At 40.4% G+C, this 22,339-nt stretch overlaps 1 protein-coding gene across 2 annotated transcripts in view; it reads left to right on the plus strand.

Annotated features, from left to right (window-relative positions):
• The first annotated feature begins 205 nt into the window (after positions 1–205).
• The window catches only part of USP18 (ubiquitin specific peptidase 18), an 81,112-nt gene continuing 58,978 nt past the window's right edge, over positions 206–22,339 (plus strand). For both annotated transcript variants that reach the window (XM_046010820.1, XM_046010821.1), the window contains exons 1-3: positions 206–362; positions 12,735–12,994; positions 19,265–19,361. In XM_046010820.1, coding sequence (XP_045866776.1) covers positions 223–362; positions 12,735–12,994; positions 19,265–19,361 — 497 coding nt within the window. In that variant the 5' untranslated portion in view covers positions 206–222. The remainder of the gene's footprint in view (positions 363–12,734; positions 12,995–19,264; positions 19,362–22,339) is intronic.

Raw genomic sequence — 22,339 nt, forward strand, 5'->3', positions numbered from 1 at the left:
AGCATACCTGTTGAAAAGCGAAACCCCAGGGATCGCTGGGTCTCCCAGCAGCTAGGTGTGGGCAGTGCATCGCTCTCGCTCCCCACGCGGAGGCGCTGGGCACAGCCGACTCTGGCTGAGTTTCACTTTCCATTCAGTGGGAAACGAAAGCTGGGCGGCCGCTGGTGGGCGGGGCCTGAGCAAACCTTGGAGGGGCGTCCCACAATCTAAACTCTAGGCTAGATGACTGGACGAGGCAGACCAGCTCTGCTGTGCATGTGCATTCTCCGCCGACCCGGCTGCCAGCAAGGCTACAGAAGCTTTTCCTGTTTCCCGAGCATCCATCTTCGCAGTGGAGGTTTGACGCTTCCCTGGAAGTCCAGGCAAGTTTGGTATTCATTTTCAAAGCTTTCTTTCCAGGGACTGACATCCAACGGGGCTTTACTCAGATGCCACCAGGGCAATCAAGGGATTTATTTGGATTTTTGCAAATTGTAATAATGGGCTATATTTATTACATAAATATATTGGACCAATGAATTTTTTTTACAAGCTGTATATTTATTTGGATTTCTTGCGTTTTGTGTTTAATTTAAAAAGAAATTCCAAAAATGGTGTAACCTTGTAAAAAAATTGGAAAAAATGCAGACAGGTGAGTAAAGTAGAAACAGCAATTTCTCTTACTCTACAACTCTGTATCATTTTTCTGTATACTTTACCAGAAATTTTCATCCATACAAGTTATTAATATTGTTTTGTAATTTGCCTTTTCCCACAGATGGATCACTTTTCACGGCAAGATGTATAGCTAGGTCATGCTCATTTAAAAAAAATTGGTGCATAATATGGTGGGTGCATCGTTTATTTAAACAATTCATAGGCATTTATGCTGTTTCTAGTTTATCTGGTATAGATGATGCAGCAGTACACATTTATGTACACATTCATGTGAATATACAAATATATTTGTGACAAATTCCTAGAAGTGGAATTGCTGGGTCAGTGGGCATCTATACTGAGAAATTTGAAAGATTTTGTCAAATTGTGCAAATAGGAGTATTTTAGTCTTAGTCCCCCTCCAACTTCCTCACCTTTTTTTCCTGGAAGAAAGCTAAATTTAGATGTTTAAACATAAAACTTCATTCTATGACTTTTGAAAATCTGGGTTCAAAGTGTTTGAAAATGAAAACAGTGGCTTTAGTTGCATTATTTTATAGCTTTGAGGTAGTTATTCTTTGAAATTGTTCTAGAAAACAGGCAAATTATTTATATTTTATTTTATTATTATTATTTTTTTATTATTATTTTTTAAAGATTTTATTTATTTACTTGACAGAGAGAGATCACAAGCAGACAGAGAGGCAGGCAGAGAGAGAGAGAGGGAAGCAGGCTCGCTGCTGAGCAGAGAGCCCGATGCGGGACTCGATCCCAGGACCCTGAGATCATGACCTGAGCCGAAGGCAGCAGCTTAACCCACTGAGCCACCCAGGCGCCCTATTTTATTATTTTTATTTTTGGAGGAGGGAGAGGGGCACAGGAAGAGAAAAAGAGAGGGAGAGAGAAAATCTTTTTTTTCTTTTTTTCTTTTATTTATTTATTTGACACAGAGAGAGAGATCACAAGTAGAGCAGCAGGCAGAGAGAGAGGGGGAAGTAGGCTCCCCATGGAGCAGAGAGCCGGATGCGGGGTTCGATCCCAGGACCCTGAGACCATGACCTGAGCCGAAGGCAGCGACTTAACCCACTGAGCCACTCAGGCACCCGGAGAGAGAGAGAAAATCTTTTTTTTTTTTTTTCCATTTTATTTATTTTTTCAGCGTAACAGTATTCATTGTTTTTGCACAACACCCAGTGCTCCATGCAAAACGTGCCCTCCCCATTACCCACCACCTGTTCCCCCAACCTCCCATCCCTGACCCTTCAAAACCCTCAGGTTGTGAGAGAGAGAAAATCTTAAGCAGGCTACATGCTCAGCACAGAGTCCCACCCTGGGCTCAATCTCAGGACCCTGAAGTCGCAGCCTCAGCCAAAATCGAGTCAAACACGTAAACAACTGAGTCACCCAGGCGCCCTTTAAACAAAGCAAATGCTTTAAAACATTTGGAAACTTTCCTTTATAGTGTTATATAGTGGCAGAGGGAGGTCAGGGGAGGGTGTTTAAATCTAGGTATCTAGGCTATCTGATATCCTAGTTTATAGGAACAAAATGGGTAGGAGAGTAATGTATGTACACAGTGCTATCTTGATTTATGGAGCACTATCAAGAATAAATGAAACAAGATGGGATTGGGAGGGAGACAAACCATAAATGACTCTTAATCTCACAAAACAAACTGGGGGTTGCTGGGGGGAGGTGGGATTGGGAGAGGGGGAGCGGGCTATGGACATTGGGGAGGGGAGGCGAACCATAAGAGACTATGGACTCTGAAAAACAACCTGAGGGTTTTGAAGGGTCAGGGGTGGGAGGTTGGGGGAACAGGTGGTGGGTAATGGGGAGGGCACGTTTTGCATGGAGCACTGGGTGTTGTGCAAAAAGAATGAATACTGTTACGCTGAAAAACTAATAAAATGGAAAAAAAAAAAAAGGTGACGCATAGGTAAAAAAAAAAAAAAAAGAACTTAAAAAAAACAACAACACTTTTTGTTTTGTTTTTCCTTTTTCACTATTAAAAATGTGCTGTGCTTTTGGCACTTTTATTTTTTAAACTTAAAATTTTTAATTTTTTATTATTATGTTTGATTAGCCAACACATAGTACGTCATTAGTTTTTGATGTAGTGTTCAAGGAGTCTTCCATTGCGTATAACACCCAGTGGTCATCACAACATGTGCTTTTGGCACTTTTACACAAAGATGGGCCTGCAAAGGGGAAATACTTAACATGTACAGAGCCTAAAGGAAGGTAAGTCCTAATGCCTTCCACGTGGGCTGATTCTTTCAGAGAGAGTAGTCCCAAGATTCATTCCCTCTTATCTGGGGTTTCATCTGGTATAGTTCTAATTCATGGACACAGCATATTACCATTACTTAAGAAACATACAACAAATGATTAAGGATGAGGTCTACATTTGTTGTTGCCATGATGGCTTGGATTTGGGAGACTGCGAGGTGGTTTGTATCACGTTCTAGGCATGTTAATTTTGTTCCTCTCAGGACAAAACAGTCAGTTTTCCTTATGGAGAGAGAGTCTAGTTGTGGGTGAAGAGCCCAGTTAAAGACACAGACCAGCCAGTTTTCCTGCATCACATTTTTTGCTCTTTCTTGGAAGTCCCTGATTGATTCTGTGGCTACAATGATGGTGGACTTAGACCTGCTTCTATCATTCACGTCATCTACTTATTTTAAGAGTAAAAATTTGGGGAAGATTGGGGGCCAGGTTAGTTTAGTTCTTTGGAACCAATAAGCATTTAACAAATAATAGACTATTTTCCAGAGCAGTTTTAGGTTCACAGCAAATTTGGGTGGGATGTACAGAGTTCCTATATACCGTACCCCTCTCCTGACCCTCATCTTAACCATTATCATCATCTGACACCAAAGTGGTACATTTGCTGCAACTGATGAGCCAACAGTGACACATGATTATCATCAAAAGTTCATGCTTTACAATAGGGTTCACTCTTGGTGTTGTGCATTGTATGAGTTTTAACAAATGTGTAATGATATGTATCCACCATTATAGTATCATATGGAATAATTTCACTGCCCTAAAAATGCTCTGTTGGAGTCAATTTTTTGAGACAGGGCTTGAGTTTGAAAATTCAGCTTCGTTGGAATAAAACCATCCTTTTTTCTCTGGTATGTGCTTATCACCACCAACTTAGCTCAACAGCATATTCTCTGCCAACTCCGCCTTTCTTCATCCTTCTTAGATCTCTAGGTTTCATTTTCCTTCCTTGTAGCCACACCTACTTATTTCCCCTCTGATCAGCTCTGAAGATTTTCTTTTTGGAATCTGGCATGCCACCCTGCCCAAATGATACTCTCCACTGGGGTTTACTGCTATATTTGGCTGACATAAAGCATTTTGAGTTTTTTTTTTAAAGACTTATTTATTTATTTGCCAGACAGAGAGAGCGAGAAAGCATGAGAGTACAAGAAGGGGGAGCTGCAGGCAGAGGGAGGAGCTGGCCCCCCACTGAGGAGGAGCCCCATGTGGGACTCAATACCAGAACCCTGAGATCATGACCTGAGCTGAAGGCAGATGCTCAATGGACTGAGCCACCCAAACATCCCAGTTTTGAGGTCTTGACAAAGTACAGAACAATGTCTCTGGAAAACACAGGCTGGTTCTTTTCTATTCTGTTTCATCAGATTTCTCTCAGTGTGGTCTTAGAATCCTATTTCTTGCTCATGGAATTGCTAACTGCCATCATTTCTTTCTTAGTTTTAACCCTTCAGGTCGAGCCTCCTAAGATTATGAGATTGTTTTTATTTATTTATTTATTTAATTTATTATGAGACTATTTATTAAGACTGTTTATGACTACTGAAAAGAAATACTAAGTAAAAGAGGTTATTATCTGAGTCATTTAACATGATTTATTAATATATGCCACCTTTATATTTAGGTTTTTCCCAACTTCTTTTTTTTTTTTTTTTAAGATTTTATTTATCTATTTGACAGACAGAGATCACAAGTAGGCAGAGAGGCAGGCAGAGAGAGAGGAGGAAGCAGGCTCCCTGTCGGGCAGAGAGCCCGATGTGGGGCTCGATTCCAGGACCCCGGGATCATGACCTGAGCCGAAGGCAGAGGCTTTAACCCACTGAGCCACCCAGGCGCCCTGGTTTTTCCCAACTTCTGATTTTCACCTTTGCTTCACATTTTGTAAAAGAATTAAGAAAAAGAAATTCTAACAGTTCTTCTCGTCCCTAATTTGTTAATTTTTTGGATCTTGAAATAGGAACAGTATTGCCAACAAAGCTTCCCTTGAGAAATGGTAAATCTATCCCCTAAATGAATTATTGCTTATTTAAAAATTGCATATTAATTAATTATAAGAAATTTGGAAATGAAGAGAAATAATAAAAAAATGAAAAAATTGATTTCTAAACCCACCAATGAAATCTACTATTTAATGACATTTTTGGTATATTTCATCCCAGTCTTTCCTGTCTCCCTCTGTAGTTATATTTATGTTTTTAAAAAATTAGGTTTGGGGGGCCTGGATGGCTCAGTTGTTAAGTGTCTGCCTTGGGCTCGGGTCCTGGGATCAAGCCCCACATGGGACTCCCTGCTCATTGGGGAGTATGCTTCTCTATCTCCTCCCCCTGCTTGTGTTCCCTCTCTTGCTGTCTCTCTCTGTCAAATAAATAAATAAAATCTTTAAAAAAAATTAGGTTCAGGGGCGCCTGGGTGGCTCAGTGGGTTAAAGCCTCTGCCTTCGGCTCAGGTCAGGATCCCAGGGATCGAGCCCCGCATCGGGCTCTCTGCTCCGCAGGGAGCCTCCTTCCTCCTCTCTCTCTGCCTGCCTTTCTGCCTAGTTGTGATTTCTCTCTGTCAAATGAATAAAAAAAAATTAGGTTCATACCATATGATTTTTAAATAATTTCTTTTTTTATTCAATGAAGTGTTATAGTCATTTCCCCATCTTTCTTAGTCTAAAATGATTGTAATGTCACCATAGTATTTCATTTTATGAGAGTGTTGTAATTTACTTAACTTTTATTGTTGCATTTCCTTTTTTTTTCTTTTTTGACTATTGTAAATAATGCTTCTGCTCTTGAATTTGAAACCTCTTTTTACTTTTTGGCAATTGACAACAACAACAAAAATCTCCCTTTGAAAAATTCTAGTGTTAATGAGGAACAAAAAGATATTTAAAAGGATAGACAAAATATTAATGGAATTATTGCACCCCATTTTCCTAAATGCTTCACTTTTTCTCATCAGTATTTCATTTTATTTGTAAAACACATAAGGAAAATAGACCATAAAAATGAATCACTTACATAGATCTTTATATATATCTTTGATTATTTTTATTTATTAAGTTTTTATTTTAAGTCCAGTATAGATAACATACAGTGTTTTATATTAATTTCAGTTGTACAATATAGTGATTCAACAATTCCATACATCATCCAGTGCTCATCATGACAAGTGCACTCCTTAAATCCCCATCACTTATTTCACCCATTGATTATTTTCTTAATCAGTATTAATTGGTACTCTTTCAGCTACAAGGACAGAAAGCCTTTTCAAACTAATTTTAAAAACAGCAGAGGAGGGGCACCTGGGTGGCTCTGCCAGTTAAGCATCTGCCTTCAGCTCAGGTCATGGTCTCAGGATCTTGGAATAGTATCAGAGTATGAGAATGGAAACAGGTTTTTTTTTTTAAAGTTCTGTTCAATTAGCCAACATAGAGTACATCATTGGTTTTTGATGTAGTGTCCAACAATTCATTAGTTTTTAAAAGGAAGAGGTGATTTTGCTACCAAAAGAAGGGGCAATGGCCTGGCAGAAATGACAGATGTTCACTATCGTCATTTTTTTTTTAAGATTTTATTTATTTATTTGACAGACAGCAGAAGTAGGCAGAGAGGCAGAGAGAGAGAGAGAGAGAGAGAGAGAGAGAGAGAGAGGAGGAAGCAGGCTCCCTTCTGAGCAGAGAGCCCCACGTGGGGTTCGATCCGAGGACCCTGGGATCATGACCTGAGCTGAAGGCAGAGGCTTTAACCCACTGAGCCACCTAGGCGCCCCTCACTGTTGTCATTGTTAAGGTTGTGATAAATGTTGCCAAATTTGTGTCAAGGCTGGCTTTAGTAGCTTGCAGTCCCAGTGGCAGAGTGTGGAATGCTTGTGCAGTGGGTAAGTTAGGAAAGCTGTTTGGGGCTGCTAGACCTGGACCAAGAGTGTTTTGTCTTCCATATCTCCATAAATAAGCAGCATGAGGTTTTCATTAATGACTTCCTTAAATGCAAATGAAACAACCAGGAAATCATGCACTTTTAGGGAAACTAATACAGAAGATTCTTCATGAAACTAATTAAAGATTTTTGTCTTGTGTTGAAATCTGTATGTTTCATGGAGCACTGGGTATTATATGCAAACAATGAATCATGGAATACTACATCAAAAATTAATGATGTCTATTTTTAATTTTTTGAAGAACCTCCACCCTGTTTTCCAAAGTTTCTGCACCAACTTACATTCCCACCAACAGTGTAAGAGTGTTCCCCTTTCTCCACATCCCCTCCAACGTTTGTTGTTTCTTGCCTTGGTTCAGTGATGGGTATTCAGGAGGACATGTATCGGATGGAGCACTGGGTGTTACATGTAAACAATGAATCATGGAACACTACATCAAAAACTAACCACCTACTATATGGTAACTAACATAACATAATAAAAATAATAATAAGGAAAAAAACTAATGGTGTACTGTATGGTGACTAATATAACTTAAAAAAAAAAAAAAGGAAACCTGCATGTCACTGGTCCGCTCTTGACATCCTAAGCTTCTTTAGTACCTGTTGTCTAAAACATCTTCTCAAACTTTATTGCATATATAGAGAGCCAGGAATCTGTCAACATGCGGAATCAATTTAGTAGGTCTGTTGTGCAGCCTAATACTCTGTTTTTAAAATAGACTTCCAGGTGATGCTGGTGCTGCTGGTCCAGAGACCTGCTTTTCTTTTTTTTAATTTTTAATTTAAATTCTATTTAGTTAACATATAATATATTATTAGTTTTGGGGTAGAATATAGTGATTCATCAGTTGCATATAATACCTGGTGCTCATTACATCAAGTGCCCTCCTTAATGCTTATCACCCAATCACCCCATCTTCCCCTCTCTCCAGCAACCCTCAGTTTGTGTCCTGGAGTTAACAGTCTCTTATGGTTTGCCTTCCTCTCTGTTTTTATCTTATTTTATTTTTCCTTCCCTTCCCCTGTGTTCATCTGTTCTGTTTCTTAAATACCGCATATTAGGGAAATCATATGGTGTTTCTCTTTCTCTGACTGATTTATTTTGCTTGGTTTAATACCGTCTCATTCCAACATGTCGATGTAAGTGTAAGTATTCATTTTTTGATGGGTGAGTAGTAGTCCATTGTATATATACACCACTTTAAAAAATTTATTTATTTATTTATTTTCAGCATAACCGTATTCATTTTTTTTGCATCACACCCAGTGCTCCATGCAATATTGCCCTCTCTATTACCCTCCACCTGGTTCCCCAACCTCCCACCCCCCGCCCCTTTAAAACCCTCAGGTTGTTTTTCAGAGTCCATAGTCTCTCATGGTTCATCTCCCCTTCCAGTTTCCCTCAACTCCCTCTCCTCTTCATCTCCCCATGTCCTCCATGTTCTTTGTTATGCTCCACAAATAAGTGAAACCATATGATACTTGACTCTCTCTGCTTGACTTATTTCGCTCAGCATAATCTCTTCCAGTCCCGTCCATGTTGCTACAAAAGTTGGGTATTCATCCTTTCTGATGGAGGCATAATACTCCATCGTGTATATGGACCCATCTTCCTTATCCATTCGTCTGTTGAAGGGCATCTTGGTTCTTTCCACAGTTTGGCGACCGTGGCCATTGCTGCAATAAACATTGGGGTACAGATGGCTCTTCTCTTCACTACATCTGTATCTTTGGGGTAAATACCCAGCAGTGCAATTGCAGGGTCATAGGGAAGCTCTATTCTTAATTTCTTGGGAAATCTCCACACTGTTCTCCAGAGTGGCTGCACCAACTTGCAGTCCCACCAACAGTGTAAGAGGGTTCCCCTTTCTCCACATCCTCTCCAACACACGTTGTTTCCTGTCTTGCTAATTTTGGCCATTCTAACTGGTGTCAGGTGGTATCTCAATGTGGTTTTAATTTGAATCTCCCTGATGGCTAGTGATGATGAACATTTTTTCATGTGTCTGATAGCCATTTGTATGTCTTCATTGGAGAAGTGTCTGTTCATATCTTCTGCCCATTTTTGGATATGATTATCTGTTTTGTGTGTGTTGAGTTTGAGAAGTTCTTTATAGATCCTGGATATCAACCTTTTGTCTGTACTGTCATTTGCAAATATCTTCTCCCATTCCGTGGGTTGCCTCTTTGTTTTGTTGACTGTTTCCTTTGCTGTGCAGAAGCTTTTGATCTTGATGAAGGTCCCAAAAGTTCATTTTTGCTTTTGTTTCCTTGGCCTTTGGAGACATATCTTGAAAGAAGTTGCTGTGGCTGATATTGAAGAGGTTACTGCCTATGTTCTCCTCTAGGATTCTGATGGATTCCTGTCTCATGTTGAGGTCTTTTATCCATTTCGAGTTTATCTTTGTGTACGGTGTAAGAGAATGGTCGAGTTTCATTCTTCTACATATCACTGTCCAGTTTTCCCAGCACCATTTATTGAAGAGACTGTCTTTTTTCCATTGTATATTTTTTCCTGTCTTGTCGAAGATTATTTGACCATAGAGTTGAGGGTCCATATCTGGGCTCTCCACTCTGTTCCACTGGTCTATGTGTCTGTTTTTATGCCAGTACTATGCTCTCTTGGTGATCACAGCTTAGTAGTAAAGCTTGAAATCGGGTAACGTGATGCCGCCAGTTTTGTTTTTGTTTTTCAACATTTCCTTAGCAATTCGGGGTCTCTTCTGACTCCATACAAATTTTAGGATTATTTGCTCCAGCTCTTTGAAAAATACTGGTGGAATTTTGATTAGAATGGCATTAAAGTATAGATTGCTCTAGGCAGTATAGACATTTTAACAATGTTTATTCTTCCGATCCAAGAGCATGGAACGGTCTTCCATCTTTTTGTGTCTTCTTCAATTTCTTTCATGAGTGTTCTGTAGTTCCTCGAGTACAGTTCCTTTACCTCTTTGGTTAGGTTTATTCCCAGGTATCTTATGGTTCTTAGTGCTATAGTAAATGGAATCGATTCTTTATTTTCCCTTTCTGTATTTTCATTGTTAGTGTATAAGAAAGTCACTGATTTCTGTATATTGACTTTGTATCCTGCCACGTTACTGAATTGCTGTATGAGTTCTAGCAGTTTGTGGGTGGAGTCTTTGGGGTTTTCCATATAAAGAATCATGTCATCTGCGAAGAGAGAGAGTTTGACTTCTTCCTTGCCAATTTGGATACCTTTTATTTCTCTTTGTTGTCTGATTGCTGTTGCTAGGACTTCTAATACTATGTTGAATAAGAGTGGTGAGAGTGGGCATCCTTGTTGTGTAGTGGGATATATTTGTATGCTTCCACTTGAATTAAAAAGAATAACTAGAAAGAATCACAGGCTTCGGGTTTGGAAGGCAAACGAGATCTCACCCTCCAACCAACCTTCAATTCCTGTCTGCACTCTTTCTTTCAAGGGCTAGCCCAGCTTCTGCTTACTGACAAATTACTGCTGCTGGAGTTGACTTTCTTTATTTTGAAATTAAATCTATTTCTTCGTAGTTTTCACATTTTAGGTAGTTTGACCTCCTCCATCCTCATGCCCCAAAGACAAGAAATCTAAGTCTAATTATATCACTTCCACATGATAGCCTTTTAAGTATTTGAAAACATTTCTTTGTTCCATACAAGTCCTTATTCTTTCATGTGTTCATTCATTCATTCATTCATTCAGTGGTTATTTACTGAATGCCCACAAAACTCTGTGCAAAGTGTAAAGGAAGGAGTTGAAGATACACACTCCGTGCCTTCCAGATGCTCACAGTTTAGGGTCTCAGGTCAGATGCTGAAACTCTGAGATGGGTATGCAGGAGATTACTGGGGAGCACCCTTGGCAACAACATTTGGGAGAAGTGAGCAAAGCAGGGACAGCCAGAGGGAAGGGCTGCCAGATAGTTGCAGTAGAGGCCTCAGTTGATCTTAAGGGGAACTCTGGGGCTGGCTGACCCTTCAAAGCTATTTCATCTTGAGGCAAGGTGGTAAGATTTTATACTTGCTATTGTCCAGTCATTGTATAGGGATAAATTTCTTTTCAAGGGTAGATTACTGGACAGGGACTGAGTGGGGAGCTGTCAAGCTGTGTTCCCCTCAGCCTAAGAAATCATGTTGGTCCTGCAGGAAGAGTGTGAGTGGTGCATCACTGTCCAGTACAAGTGGAGAGGTAGCTATCCCCAACAATAGAATGTAGTGAACCAATTATTGATTAGCTCTGAGTACAAGGTGTGTGGACATACAGACAACATGTAGGCTTCATGTGAGGAGTCAGGACAGGCTTCCCAGGAAGTCAAGGGTACGGATTGCAAGGAGAGTGCTTGTGAGCAGCCTTTAGGTGGTGGAGTTGACAGTCTTCAATGATTGGGCCAGGGAGTGAGGAGAAAGGAGACACCCAAGTTTCTGATCTGGACCCTCTTGGTTCATGCTGTGCTCTTTGCAAGAATAGAGAACCTGTGGGAAAGAGTTATATGGCAGTCTGTTTTGAAGAAGAAAAAAATGGAAACATGTGAGAGAAAGGTAAGTAGTGTCTAGCCTAGTTGTCATTTCTAGCCCTAGAGCTTTTAAGTCAAACATTTCTTTCCAAGACTTGTCTGTTTTTGTTTTTGTTTTTATGTTTTATTTTGTTAGTTAACATACAGTGCAGTAGGGGCATCTCAGTGACTCAGTTGGTTAAGTGTCTGCCTTCAGCTCAGGTCATGATTCCAGAGTCCTGGGATTGAGACCCTCATCAGGCTCCCTCCTCGTGGGGGGCCTGCTTCTCCTTCTACCCCTCACCCCACTCTTGTGATCTCTCTCTCACTCTGTTTCAAAAAAAAAAAAAAAAACCCAGATAGTGCAGTATTGGTTTTTGGAGTAGAATTCAGTGATTCTTCACTTACATATAACCCAGTGCTCATCACAAGTCAGCCCTTCTTTCCTCTCTCCCACCTTCCCTCCCTTTCTAAAATTTTAATTTAAATTCCATTTAGTTTAACATATAGTGTATTATTAGTTCAGGGGTAGAATGTAGTGATTCATCAATTGCGTATAACACCCAGTGCTCATTACATCAAGTGCCCTTCTTAATGTCCATCACCCAGTTACCTCATCACCCCACCCACCTCCCCTCTAGCAACCTTGTTTGTTTCCTATAGCTAAGAGTCTCTTAAGGTTTGCCTCCCTCTCTGTTTTTTTTTTTAATTTAAGATTTTATTTAGTTATTTTGCAGAGAGAGAACAATCAGGGGGAGCAGCAGAGGGAGAGGAAGAAGCAGGCTCCTTTGGGATCATGACCTGAGCTGAAGGCAGACACTCAACTGACTGAGCCACCCAGGCACCCCTCTCTCTCTGTTTCACTTGATCTTAGCCAAAAGGCCGAGAAGCGATCTCTCTCTCTCTCTGTTTCTATCTTATTTTATTTTTCCTTCCCTTATATTCATCTGTTTTGTTTCTTAAACAAATAAGTGAAAACATATGGTATTTCTTTCTCTGATTGACTTATTTTAGTTATCATAATACCCTCTAGTTCCATCCATGTCATTGCAGATAAGTGCCTTCTTTAACACCCATCACCCATCTAGCCCATCTCCCCCAAACCTCCCTCCATCAACCCTCATTTTGTTCTCTACCCTTAAGAGTCACTTATGGCTTGTTTTCCTCTCTCCTTTTTCTCTTTTCCCCCTTCCCATATGTTCTTCTATTTTTTTTCTTAAATTCCACATATGAGTGAGATCATATGGTATTTGTCCTTCTCTGACTTATTTCACTTAGCATAATACACTAGAGTTCCATCCACATCTGACTGTCTCTTTGGAATTAGAACTGATCACGTGAATATGCTTTCCCTCTTCCCTTATCCTTACTTACTTGTGGTGTGTTTTCACAGAACTCCCACCAAAGCTGACTTATGTGAACTCTTCCTGGAAGTGTGCAGTCCTGAAGACAGGCTGGGCAGCCAGTGGCCTGGGGATTTTGGAGTGATCGCTAATGAGTCAGGTGCTGGAGTCCCTGAGGAAATTTGCCAGTGCATCCTGGCTGAGTCTCAGCATTTCTCAGCAGAACTCATTGAGAAGAAGGAAGAGATCAACATGAAGAGGAAGAAGGAGCAGCTAAAGGAGCGCCTAAGTGGCTGGGACTCTCCCCATGGTCATTAGATTCCTCATATTTTTCTCTTTTCGATTGCATAGAAATCCTTTGCTGACCCACTATACTCTGAAGTAGTGGATCTTTGTGGTTAAAGACTCCTGATTTCTTATGCCTCCATTTCTGCATCTGTAAAATGGGAATAATCATAGTACTGAGCACATAGGGTTGTTGGGAGCGGTAAGTGAGATAATCTGTGGAAAGTGCTTTGAGTTATAGCTTGGCATATAACAGCAGCCAGCATTAGTTCTTGCCTTTACTGTTACACCTGTGTGCTAGGATATCTAGAGGCAAGGTGCTTCTTTCTTCTGATTCAGGAGCCAAAATCTGTGATTACTTGCCATCCCTGGATTTTTTTCATCTTAATCACACACTCAAAACTACTTCTCCAGGAACTCGGAGATTAGTGGTATTCCCTCCCTCTTAAATTACTGCTGTGTCCAAGTTGAGATGGGAAAAGAGAGGTTGGTTCCTAGTACATCAGAGAAATGCTGTCTTTTGGTTTTCTCACATCTTCATAAGTTCCTTTTGGCATCTGGCCCTGGAAGTGAGCTTAGATTAGTGAATTTCCCCCAGAGCTTTTTTTTTTTTTTAATATTTATTTTTATTTGTTTATTTACAGCATAACAGTGTTCATTGTTTTGGCATCACACCCAGTGCTCCATGCAGTATGTGCCCTCCCTATTACCCACCACCTGGTTCCTCAACCTCCCACCCCCCCCACCCCCCTGCCGCCCCTTCATAACCCTCTGGTTGTTTTTCAGAGTCCATAGTCTCTCATGGTTCATCTCCCCTTCCAGTTTCCCTCAACTCCCTCTCCTCTCCATCTCCCCATGTCCTCCATGTTATTTGTTATGCTCCACAAATAAGTGAGACCATATGATACTTGACTCTCTCTGCTTGACTTATTTCGCTCAGCATAATTTCTTCCAGTCCCGTCCATGTTGCTACAAAAGTTGGGTATTCGTCCTTTCTGATGGAGGCATAATACTCCATTGTGTATATGGACCACATCTTCCTTATCCATTCGTCTGTTGAAGGGCATCTTGGTTCTTTCCACAGTTTGGCGACCGTAGCCATTGCTGCAATAAACATTGGGGTACAGATGGCCCTTCTTTTCACTACATCTGTATCTTTGGGGTAAATACCCAGCAGTGCAATTGCAGGGTCATAGGGAAGCTCTATTTTTAATTTCTTCAGGAATCTCCACACTGTTCTCCAAAGTGGCTGCACTAACTTGCATTCCCACCAACAGTGTAAGAGGGTTCCCCTTTCTCCACACCCTCTCCAACACACGTTGTTTCCTGTCTTGCTAATTTTGGCCATTCTAACTGGTGTTAAGTGGTATCTCGATGTTGTTTTAATTTGAATCTCCCTGATGGCTAGTGATGATGAACATTTTTTCATGTGTCTGATAGCCATTTGTATGTCTTCATTGGAGAAGTGTCTGTTCATATCTTCTGCCCATTTTTTGATATGATTATCTGTTTTGTGTGTGTTGAGTTTGAGAAGTTCTTTATAGATCCTGGATATCAACCTTTTGTCTGTACTGTCATTTGCAAATATCTTCTCCCATTCTGTGGGTTTCCTCTTTGTTTTGTTGACTGTTTCCTTTGCTGTGCAGAAGCTTTTGATCTTGATGAAGGTCCCAAAAGTTCATTTTTGCTTTTGTTTCCTTGGCCTTTGGAGACATATCTTTTTTTTTTTCTTGTTTTTATTTATTTATTTATTTATTTATTTATTTTTTTATATTTATATTTATTTGTTTATTTACAGCATAACAGTGTTTATTGTTTTGGCATCACACCCAGTGCTCCATGCAGTATGTGCCCTCCCTATTACCCGCCACCTGGTTCCTCAACCTCCCACCCCCCCCACCCCCCTGCCGCCCCTTCATAACCCTCTGGTTGTTTTTCAGAGTCCATAGTCTCTCATGGTTCATCTCCCCTTCCAGTTTCCCTCAACTCCCTCTCCTCTCCATCTCCCCATGTCCTCCATGTTATTTGTTATGCTCCACAAATAAGTGAGACCATATGATACTTGACTCTCTCTGCTTGACTTATTTCGCTCAGCATAATTTCTTCCAGTCCCGTCCATGTTGCTACAAAAGTTGGGTATTCGTCCTTTCTGATGGAGGCATAATACTCCATTGTGTATATGGACCACATCTTCCTTATCCATTCGTCTGTTGAAGGGCATCTTGGTTCTTTCCACAGTTTGGCGACCGTAGCCATTGCTGCAATAAACATTGGGGTACAGATGGCCCTTCTTTTCACTACATCTGTATCTTTGGGGTAAATACCCAGCAGTGCAATTGCAGGGTCATAGGGAAGCTCTATTTTTAATTTCTTCAGGAATCTCCACACTGTTCTCCAAAGTGGCTGCACTAACTTGCATTCCCACCAACAGTGTAAGAGGGTTCCCCTTTCTCCACATCCTCTCCAACACACATTGTTTCCTGTCTTGCTAATTTTGGCCATTCTAACTGGTGTTAGGTGGTATCTCGATGTTGTTTTAATTTGAATCTCCCTGATGGCTAGTGATGATGAACATTTTTTCATGTGTCTGATAGCCATTTGTATGTCTTCATTGGAGAAGTGTCTGTTCATATCTTCTGCCCATTTTTTGATATGATTATCTGTTTTGTGTGTGTTGAGTTTGAGAAGTTCTTTATAGATCCTGGATATCAACCTTTTGTCTGTACTGTCATTTGCAAATATCTTCTCCCATTCTGTGGGTTGCCTCTTTGTTTTGTTGACTGTTTCCTTTGCTGTGCAGAAGCTTTTGATCTTGATGAAGTCCCAAAAGTTCATTTTTGCTTTTGTTTCCTTGGCCTTTGGAGACATATCTTGAAAGAAGTTGCTGTGGCTGATATCGACGAAGTTACTGCCTATGTTCTTCTCTAGGATTCTGATACATTCCTGTCTCACGTTGAGGTCTTTTATCCATTTCGAGTTTATCTTTGTGTACGGTGTAAGAGAATGGTCGAGTTTCATTCTTCTACATATCGCTGTCCAGTTTTCCCAGCACCATTTATTGAAGAGACTGTCTTTTTTCCATTGAATATTTTTTCCTGTTTTGTCGAAGATTATTTGACCATAGAGTTGAGGGTCCATATCTGGGCTCTCACTCTGTTCCACTGGTCTATGTGTCTGTTTTTATGCCAGTACCACGCTGTCTTGGTGATCACAGCTTTGTAGTAAAGCTTGAAATCGGGTAACGTGATGCCGCCAGTTTTGTTTTTGTTTTTCAACATTTCCTTAGCAATTCGGGGTCTCTTCTGGCTCCATACAAATTTTAGGATTATTTGCTCCAGCTCTTTGAAAAATACCGGTGGAATTTTGATCGGAATGGCATTAAAAGTATAGATTGCTCTAGGCAGTATAGACATTTTAACAATGTTTATTCTTCCAATCCAAGAGCATGGAACAGTCTTCCATCTTTTTGTGTCTTCTTCAATTTCTTTCATGAGTGTTCTGTAGTTCCTCGAGTACAGGTCCTTTACTTCTTTGGTTAGGTTTATTCCCAGGTATCTTATGGTTCTTGGTGCTATAGTAAATGGAATCGATTCTCTAATTTCCCTTTCTGTATTTTCATTGTTGGTGTATAAGAAAGCCACTGATTTCTGTACATTGACTTTGTATCCTGCCACGTTACTGAATTGCTGTATGAGTTCTAGTAGTTTGGGGGTGGAGTCTTTGGGGTTTTCCATATAAAGAATCATGTCATCTGCGAAGAGAGAGAGTTTGACTTCTTCCTTGCCAATTTGGATACCTTTTATTTCTCTTTGTTGTCTGATTGCCGTTGCTAGAACTTCTAATACTATGTTGAACAAGAGTGGTGAGAGTGGGCATCCTTGTCGTGTTCCTGATCTCAATGGGAAGGCCAGAGCTTTTTTTTTTTTCCCTTTATTTCCCCCTGATTTCTTTCAGCCTTCCCACTGGAGTCTGAAATAGACTAGCTAGGAAATTACTTTTATCTATGAGCTCCATAGATGCCCATTCTTTTTTTTTTTTTTTAATTTGTTTTGTCAATCTCTGTTTTTTTTTTTTATTTGTTTATTTACAGCATAACAGTGTTCATTGTTTTGGCATCACACCCAGTGCTCCATGCAGTACGTGCAGTCCCTATTACCCACCACCTGGTTCCTCAACCTCCCACCCCCCCCGCCCCTTCAAAACCCTCTGGTTGTTTCTCAGAGTCCATAGTCTCTCATGGTTCATCTCCCCTTCCAGTTTCCCTCAACTCCCTCTCCTCTCCATCTCCCCATGTCCTCCATGTTATTTGTTATGCTCCACAAATAAGTGAGACCATATGATACTTGACTCTCTCTGCTTGACTTATTTCGCTCAGCATAATTTCTTCCAGTCCCGTCCATGTTGCTACAAAAGTTGGGTATTCATCCTTTCTGATGGAGGCATAATACTCCATTGTGTATATGGACCACATCTTCCTCATCCATTCATCCGTTGAAGGGCATCTTGGTTCTTTCCACAGTTTGGCGACTGTAGCCATTGCTGCAATAAACATTGGGGTACAGATGGCCCTTCTTTTCACTACATCTGTATCTTTGGGGTAAATACCCAGCAGTGCAATTGCAGGGTCATAAGGAAGCTCTATTATTAATTTCTTCAGGAGTCTCCACACTGTTCTCCAAAGTGGCTGCACTAACTTGCATTCCCACCAACAGTGTAAGAGGGTTCCCCTTTCCCCACATCCTCTCCAACACACGTTGTTTCCTGTCTTGCTAATTGTGGCCATTCTAAGTGGTGTCAGGTGGTATCTCAATGTGGTTTTAATTTGAATCTCCCTGATGGCTAGTGATGATGAACATTTTTTCATGTGTCTGATAGCCATTTGTATGTCTTTGTTGGAGAAGTGTCTGTTCATCATAGATGCCCATTCTGACTGAACTCTGTAGGGAACAACTTGAGTGGGAAGAACTCAAAATGCTCCCTGTTATGCTTTCTGTAATATTTGTTTCTTTGTCTTTGCTCTTATAACAATTGCTTGTCCTACTCATTTGACATTGCATAATACTGTTTCTTCTTTTAAATTTTATTTTATTTTTTCAGTGCTCCAAGATTCATTGTTTATGCACCACTCCCAGTGCTCCATGCAATACGTGAACTCCTTAATACCCACCACCTGGCTTGCCCATCCCCCCACCTCCTCCCCTCTAAAACACTCAGTTTGTTTCTCAGAGTCCCCAGTCTCTCGTGGTTCGTCTCCCCCTCCGATTTCCTCCAACTCACTTTTCCTTTCCTTTTCCTAATGTCATCCATGTAATTCCTTATGTCCCACACTGTTGTTGGGAATGCAAGTTGGTGCAGCCACTTTGGAAAACAGTGTGGAGATTCCTCAAAAATTAAAAATAGAGCTACCTTGTGACCCTGCAATTGCACTATGGGGTATTTACCCCAACGATACAGATGCAGTGTAAAGAGGGCCCATATGTACCCCAATGTTTATAGTAGCAATGGCCACAATCACCAAACTGTGGAAAGAGCTAAGATGCCTTTCAACAGGCAAATGGATAAAGATGTGGTCCATATATACAATGGAATATTACTTAGCCATCAGAAAGGATGAATGCCCAATTTTTCAATCAACATGGACGGGACTGGAGAAGATTATGCTGTGTGAAATAAGTCAAGCAGAGAAAGTCAATTATAATACTGTTTCTTGCGACAGCTCTCTTTTCCTAATGAATTATTAGAAGTTTTACTGCTGGATGTGAGAGTCATCTGGCTGTGACATCTGTCGCCTCATTGATTGCCAGGGTTGATTTGGCTGATCTGGCTGTCAAGGCAGGTGTCCCCTTCCTCCTTAACCACTCCACATGCATCCCTCCTGAAGCTGCATGATCAGTCCAAAGAGGACAACTTTCCCCGATACAGGAGGGCTGTTCTTCTGTCATGGGTGTACAAGTCACTGTGCTCCCCTTCTAGAACCTCCAAACAAGCTCTCCAGGTCCGTTTGTAGGAAAAAATGAGGTAGTCAAACTTCCAAGACCCCACAGACATCCAAATGAGGCACTGCAGGTGGCATTTTGATTTTCTTTAAAAAAATTTTTACTGCTATTTTGTTTTTCAGAATTGCATGCTTTCTCTCTCCTCTCCAGTTTGCAAGCTCTTTTGTGAAGTCTTTGTACCTCTGAGAGTATTTTGCAGGATTTCATGACCTTAGTAGATCTTAGAAAACCATCTGATTTTTGTTAAGTCCCTTAGCTTGCCCTTGTCCTCAGTATGTTTTTTTCTCTTCTCCATATAGGCCTGGTTGGTTTGCACAACATTGGCCAGACCTGCTGTCTTAACTCCCTGATTCAGGTATTAATTATGAATGTGGGCTTCACCAAGATATTGAAGAGGTAAGACTAACATGTATATTATTCTACATTTACATATGTTCAATTTTTCACAGTGACTTTGTCACTTCTTCTTGAATCTTCTTTGAATGGTTGCCAGAGAAAAGATCTTGTTCTAAACAATCTAGACTACACTCTGTAACCACCTAAGAAGTTTAAAAAGAAATGTGAATACCTATTTCCACCACCAGATGTTTGGTTTCGGTTGGTCTAGGGTGGGGTTCAGGTACTGGTACTTTTATTTTTTACTTTAATTAATTAATTTTTTGTTTTGTTTTTAAATTTAAAATCCATTTAATTAACATATAGTGTATCACTAGTTTGAGGTAGAATTTCGTGGTTCATCAGTTGCATATAACATCTAGTGCTCACTTCATCAAGTGCCCCCTTTAATGCACATCACCCAGTTACCCCATTCCCCCATCCACCTCCCCTCCAACAACCCTGTTTGTTTCCTGTAGTTAAGAGTCTCTTATGGTTTGTCTCCCTCTCCAATTTTGTCTTATTTTATTTTTCCTTCCCTCCCCCTATGTTCACCTGCTTTTCTTCTTTTATTTTTTAAAATTATTTTTATTTTTTATTATTATTGTTTTTTTATTTACAAGAGTAATTTACTCTTGTTTTTTAAAATTTTTTTAAAATTTCTTTTCAATGTTCCAGAATGCATTGTTTATGCACCACACCCAGTGCTCCATGCAATATGTGCCCTCCACAATACCCACCACCAGGCTCATGCAATTTCCCACCCTCCTCCCCTCCAAAATGCTCAGTTAGTTTCTCAGAGTCCACAGTTCTCTCATGGTTCATCTCCCCCTCCAATTTCCCCCAACTCCCTTCTCCTCTCCATTTCCATGTCCTCCGTGTTATTCCTTATGCTTCACAAATAAGTGAAACCATATGACTTTCTCTGCTTTCCATCTTGACTTTCTCTGCTTGACTTATTTCACTCAGCATAATCTCCTCCAGTCCTGTCCATGTTGATACAAAAGTTGGATATTCATCCTTTCTGATGGAGGCATAATACTCCATAGTATAAATGCACCACATCTTCCTTATCCATTCGTCTGTTGAAGGGCATCTTGGTTCTTTCCACAGTTTGGCGACCGTGGCCATTGCTGCTATGAACATTGGGGTACAGATGGCCCTTCTTTTCACTACATCTGTGTCTTTGGGGTAAATACCCCATAGTGCAATTGCAGGGTCATAGGGAAGCTCTATTTTTAATTTCTTCAGGAATCTCCACACTGTTCTCCAAAGTGGCTGCACCAACTTGCATTCCACCAATAGTGTAAGAGGGTTCCCCTTTCTCCACATCCTCTCCAACACATGTTGTTTACTGTCTTGTTAATTTCAGTCACTCTAACTGGTATAAGGTGGTATCTCAATGTGGTTTTGATTTGAATCTCCCTGATGGCTAGTGATGATGAACATTTTTTCATGTGTCTTTTAGCCATTATTATTGTTTTTTACATTTTATTTTTTCAGTGTTCCAAGATTCATTGTTTATGCACCACACCCAGTGCTCCATGAAATATCTGCCCTCCTTAAAACCCACCACAAGACTCATCCATCCTGCCACCCCCCTCTCTTCCAAAACCCTCAGTTTTTTTCTCAGGGTCCACAGTCTCTTCTGGTTCATCTCCCCGTCCTATCTCCCCCAATTCACTCTTCCTATTCTTCTCCTAATGTTGTTCATGTTATTCCTTATGTTCCACAAGTAAGTGAAACCATATGATAATTGATTTCTCTGCTTGACTTATTTCACTCAGCATAATCTCCTCCAGTTCCATCCATGTTGATACAAAAGTTGAATATTCATTGTTTCTGATGGAGGTGTAATATTCTATTGAATATATGAACCACATCTTCATCCATTCATCTGTTGAAGGGCATCTTGGCTCTTTCCACAGTTTGGTGATTGTGGCCATTGCTGCTATGAACATTGGGGTACATATGGCCCTTCTTTTCACTGCATCTGTATTTTGGGGTAAATACCTAGTAGTGCAATTGCAGGGTAATAGGGTAGTTCTATTTTTACTTTCTTAAAGAATCTTCACACTGTTTTCCACAGTGGCTACACCAACTTGCATTCCCATCAGTACTGTAAGAATGTTCCCCTTTCTCCACATCTTTGCCAACACTTGTTTCTTGTCTTGTTAATTTTGGCCATTCTAACTGGTGTAAGGTGGTGTCTCAATGTGGTTTTGATTTGAATCTCCCTGATGGCTAATGATGATGAACATTTTTTCATGTGTCTGTTAGCCATTTGTATATCTTCTTTAGAGACGTGTCTGTTCATGTCTTCTGCCCATTTTTTGATGTGTTTATCTGTTTTTCGGAGGTTGAGTTTGAGAATTTCTTTATAGATTTTGGATATCAGCCCTTTGTCTGTAGTGTCATTTGTGAGTATCTTCTCCCATTCCATTGGTTGCCTCTTTGTTTTGCTGACTGTTTCCTTTGCTGTGCAGAAGCTTTTTATCTTGTTGAAGTCCCAAAAGTTCATTTTCGCTTTTGTTTTTTTTGCCTTTGGAGACGTGTCTTGAAAGAAGTTGCTGTGTCCGATGTCAAAGAGGTTACTGCCTATGTTCTCCTCTAGGATTTTGATAGAATCCTGCCTCATGTTGAGGTCTTTTATCCATTTCGAGTTCATTTTTGTTTAAGGTGTAAGAGAATGGTCGATTTTCATTCTTCTGTACGTAGCTGTCCAATTTTCCCAGCACATTTATTGAAGAGACTGTCTTTTTTCCCCCCCCCACTGGATATTTTTTCCTGCTTTGTCAAAGATTATTTGACCATAGAGTTGCGGGTCCATATCTAGACTCTCTACTCTATTCCACTGGTCTGTGTATTTGTTTTTGTGCCAGTACCATGCTGTCTTGGTGATCACAGCTTTGTAATAAAGCTTGAAATCAGGCAACATGATGCCCCAATTTTGTTTCTTAAATTCCACATATGGGCACTGGTACTTTTAAAGACTCCCC

The sequence above is a fragment of the Meles meles genome, chromosome 7 (genome assembly GCF_922984935.1).
Source record: "Meles meles chromosome 7, mMelMel3.1 paternal haplotype, whole genome shotgun sequence".
Classification (NCBI taxonomy): Eukaryota; Metazoa; Chordata; class Mammalia; order Carnivora; family Mustelidae; genus Meles; species Meles meles.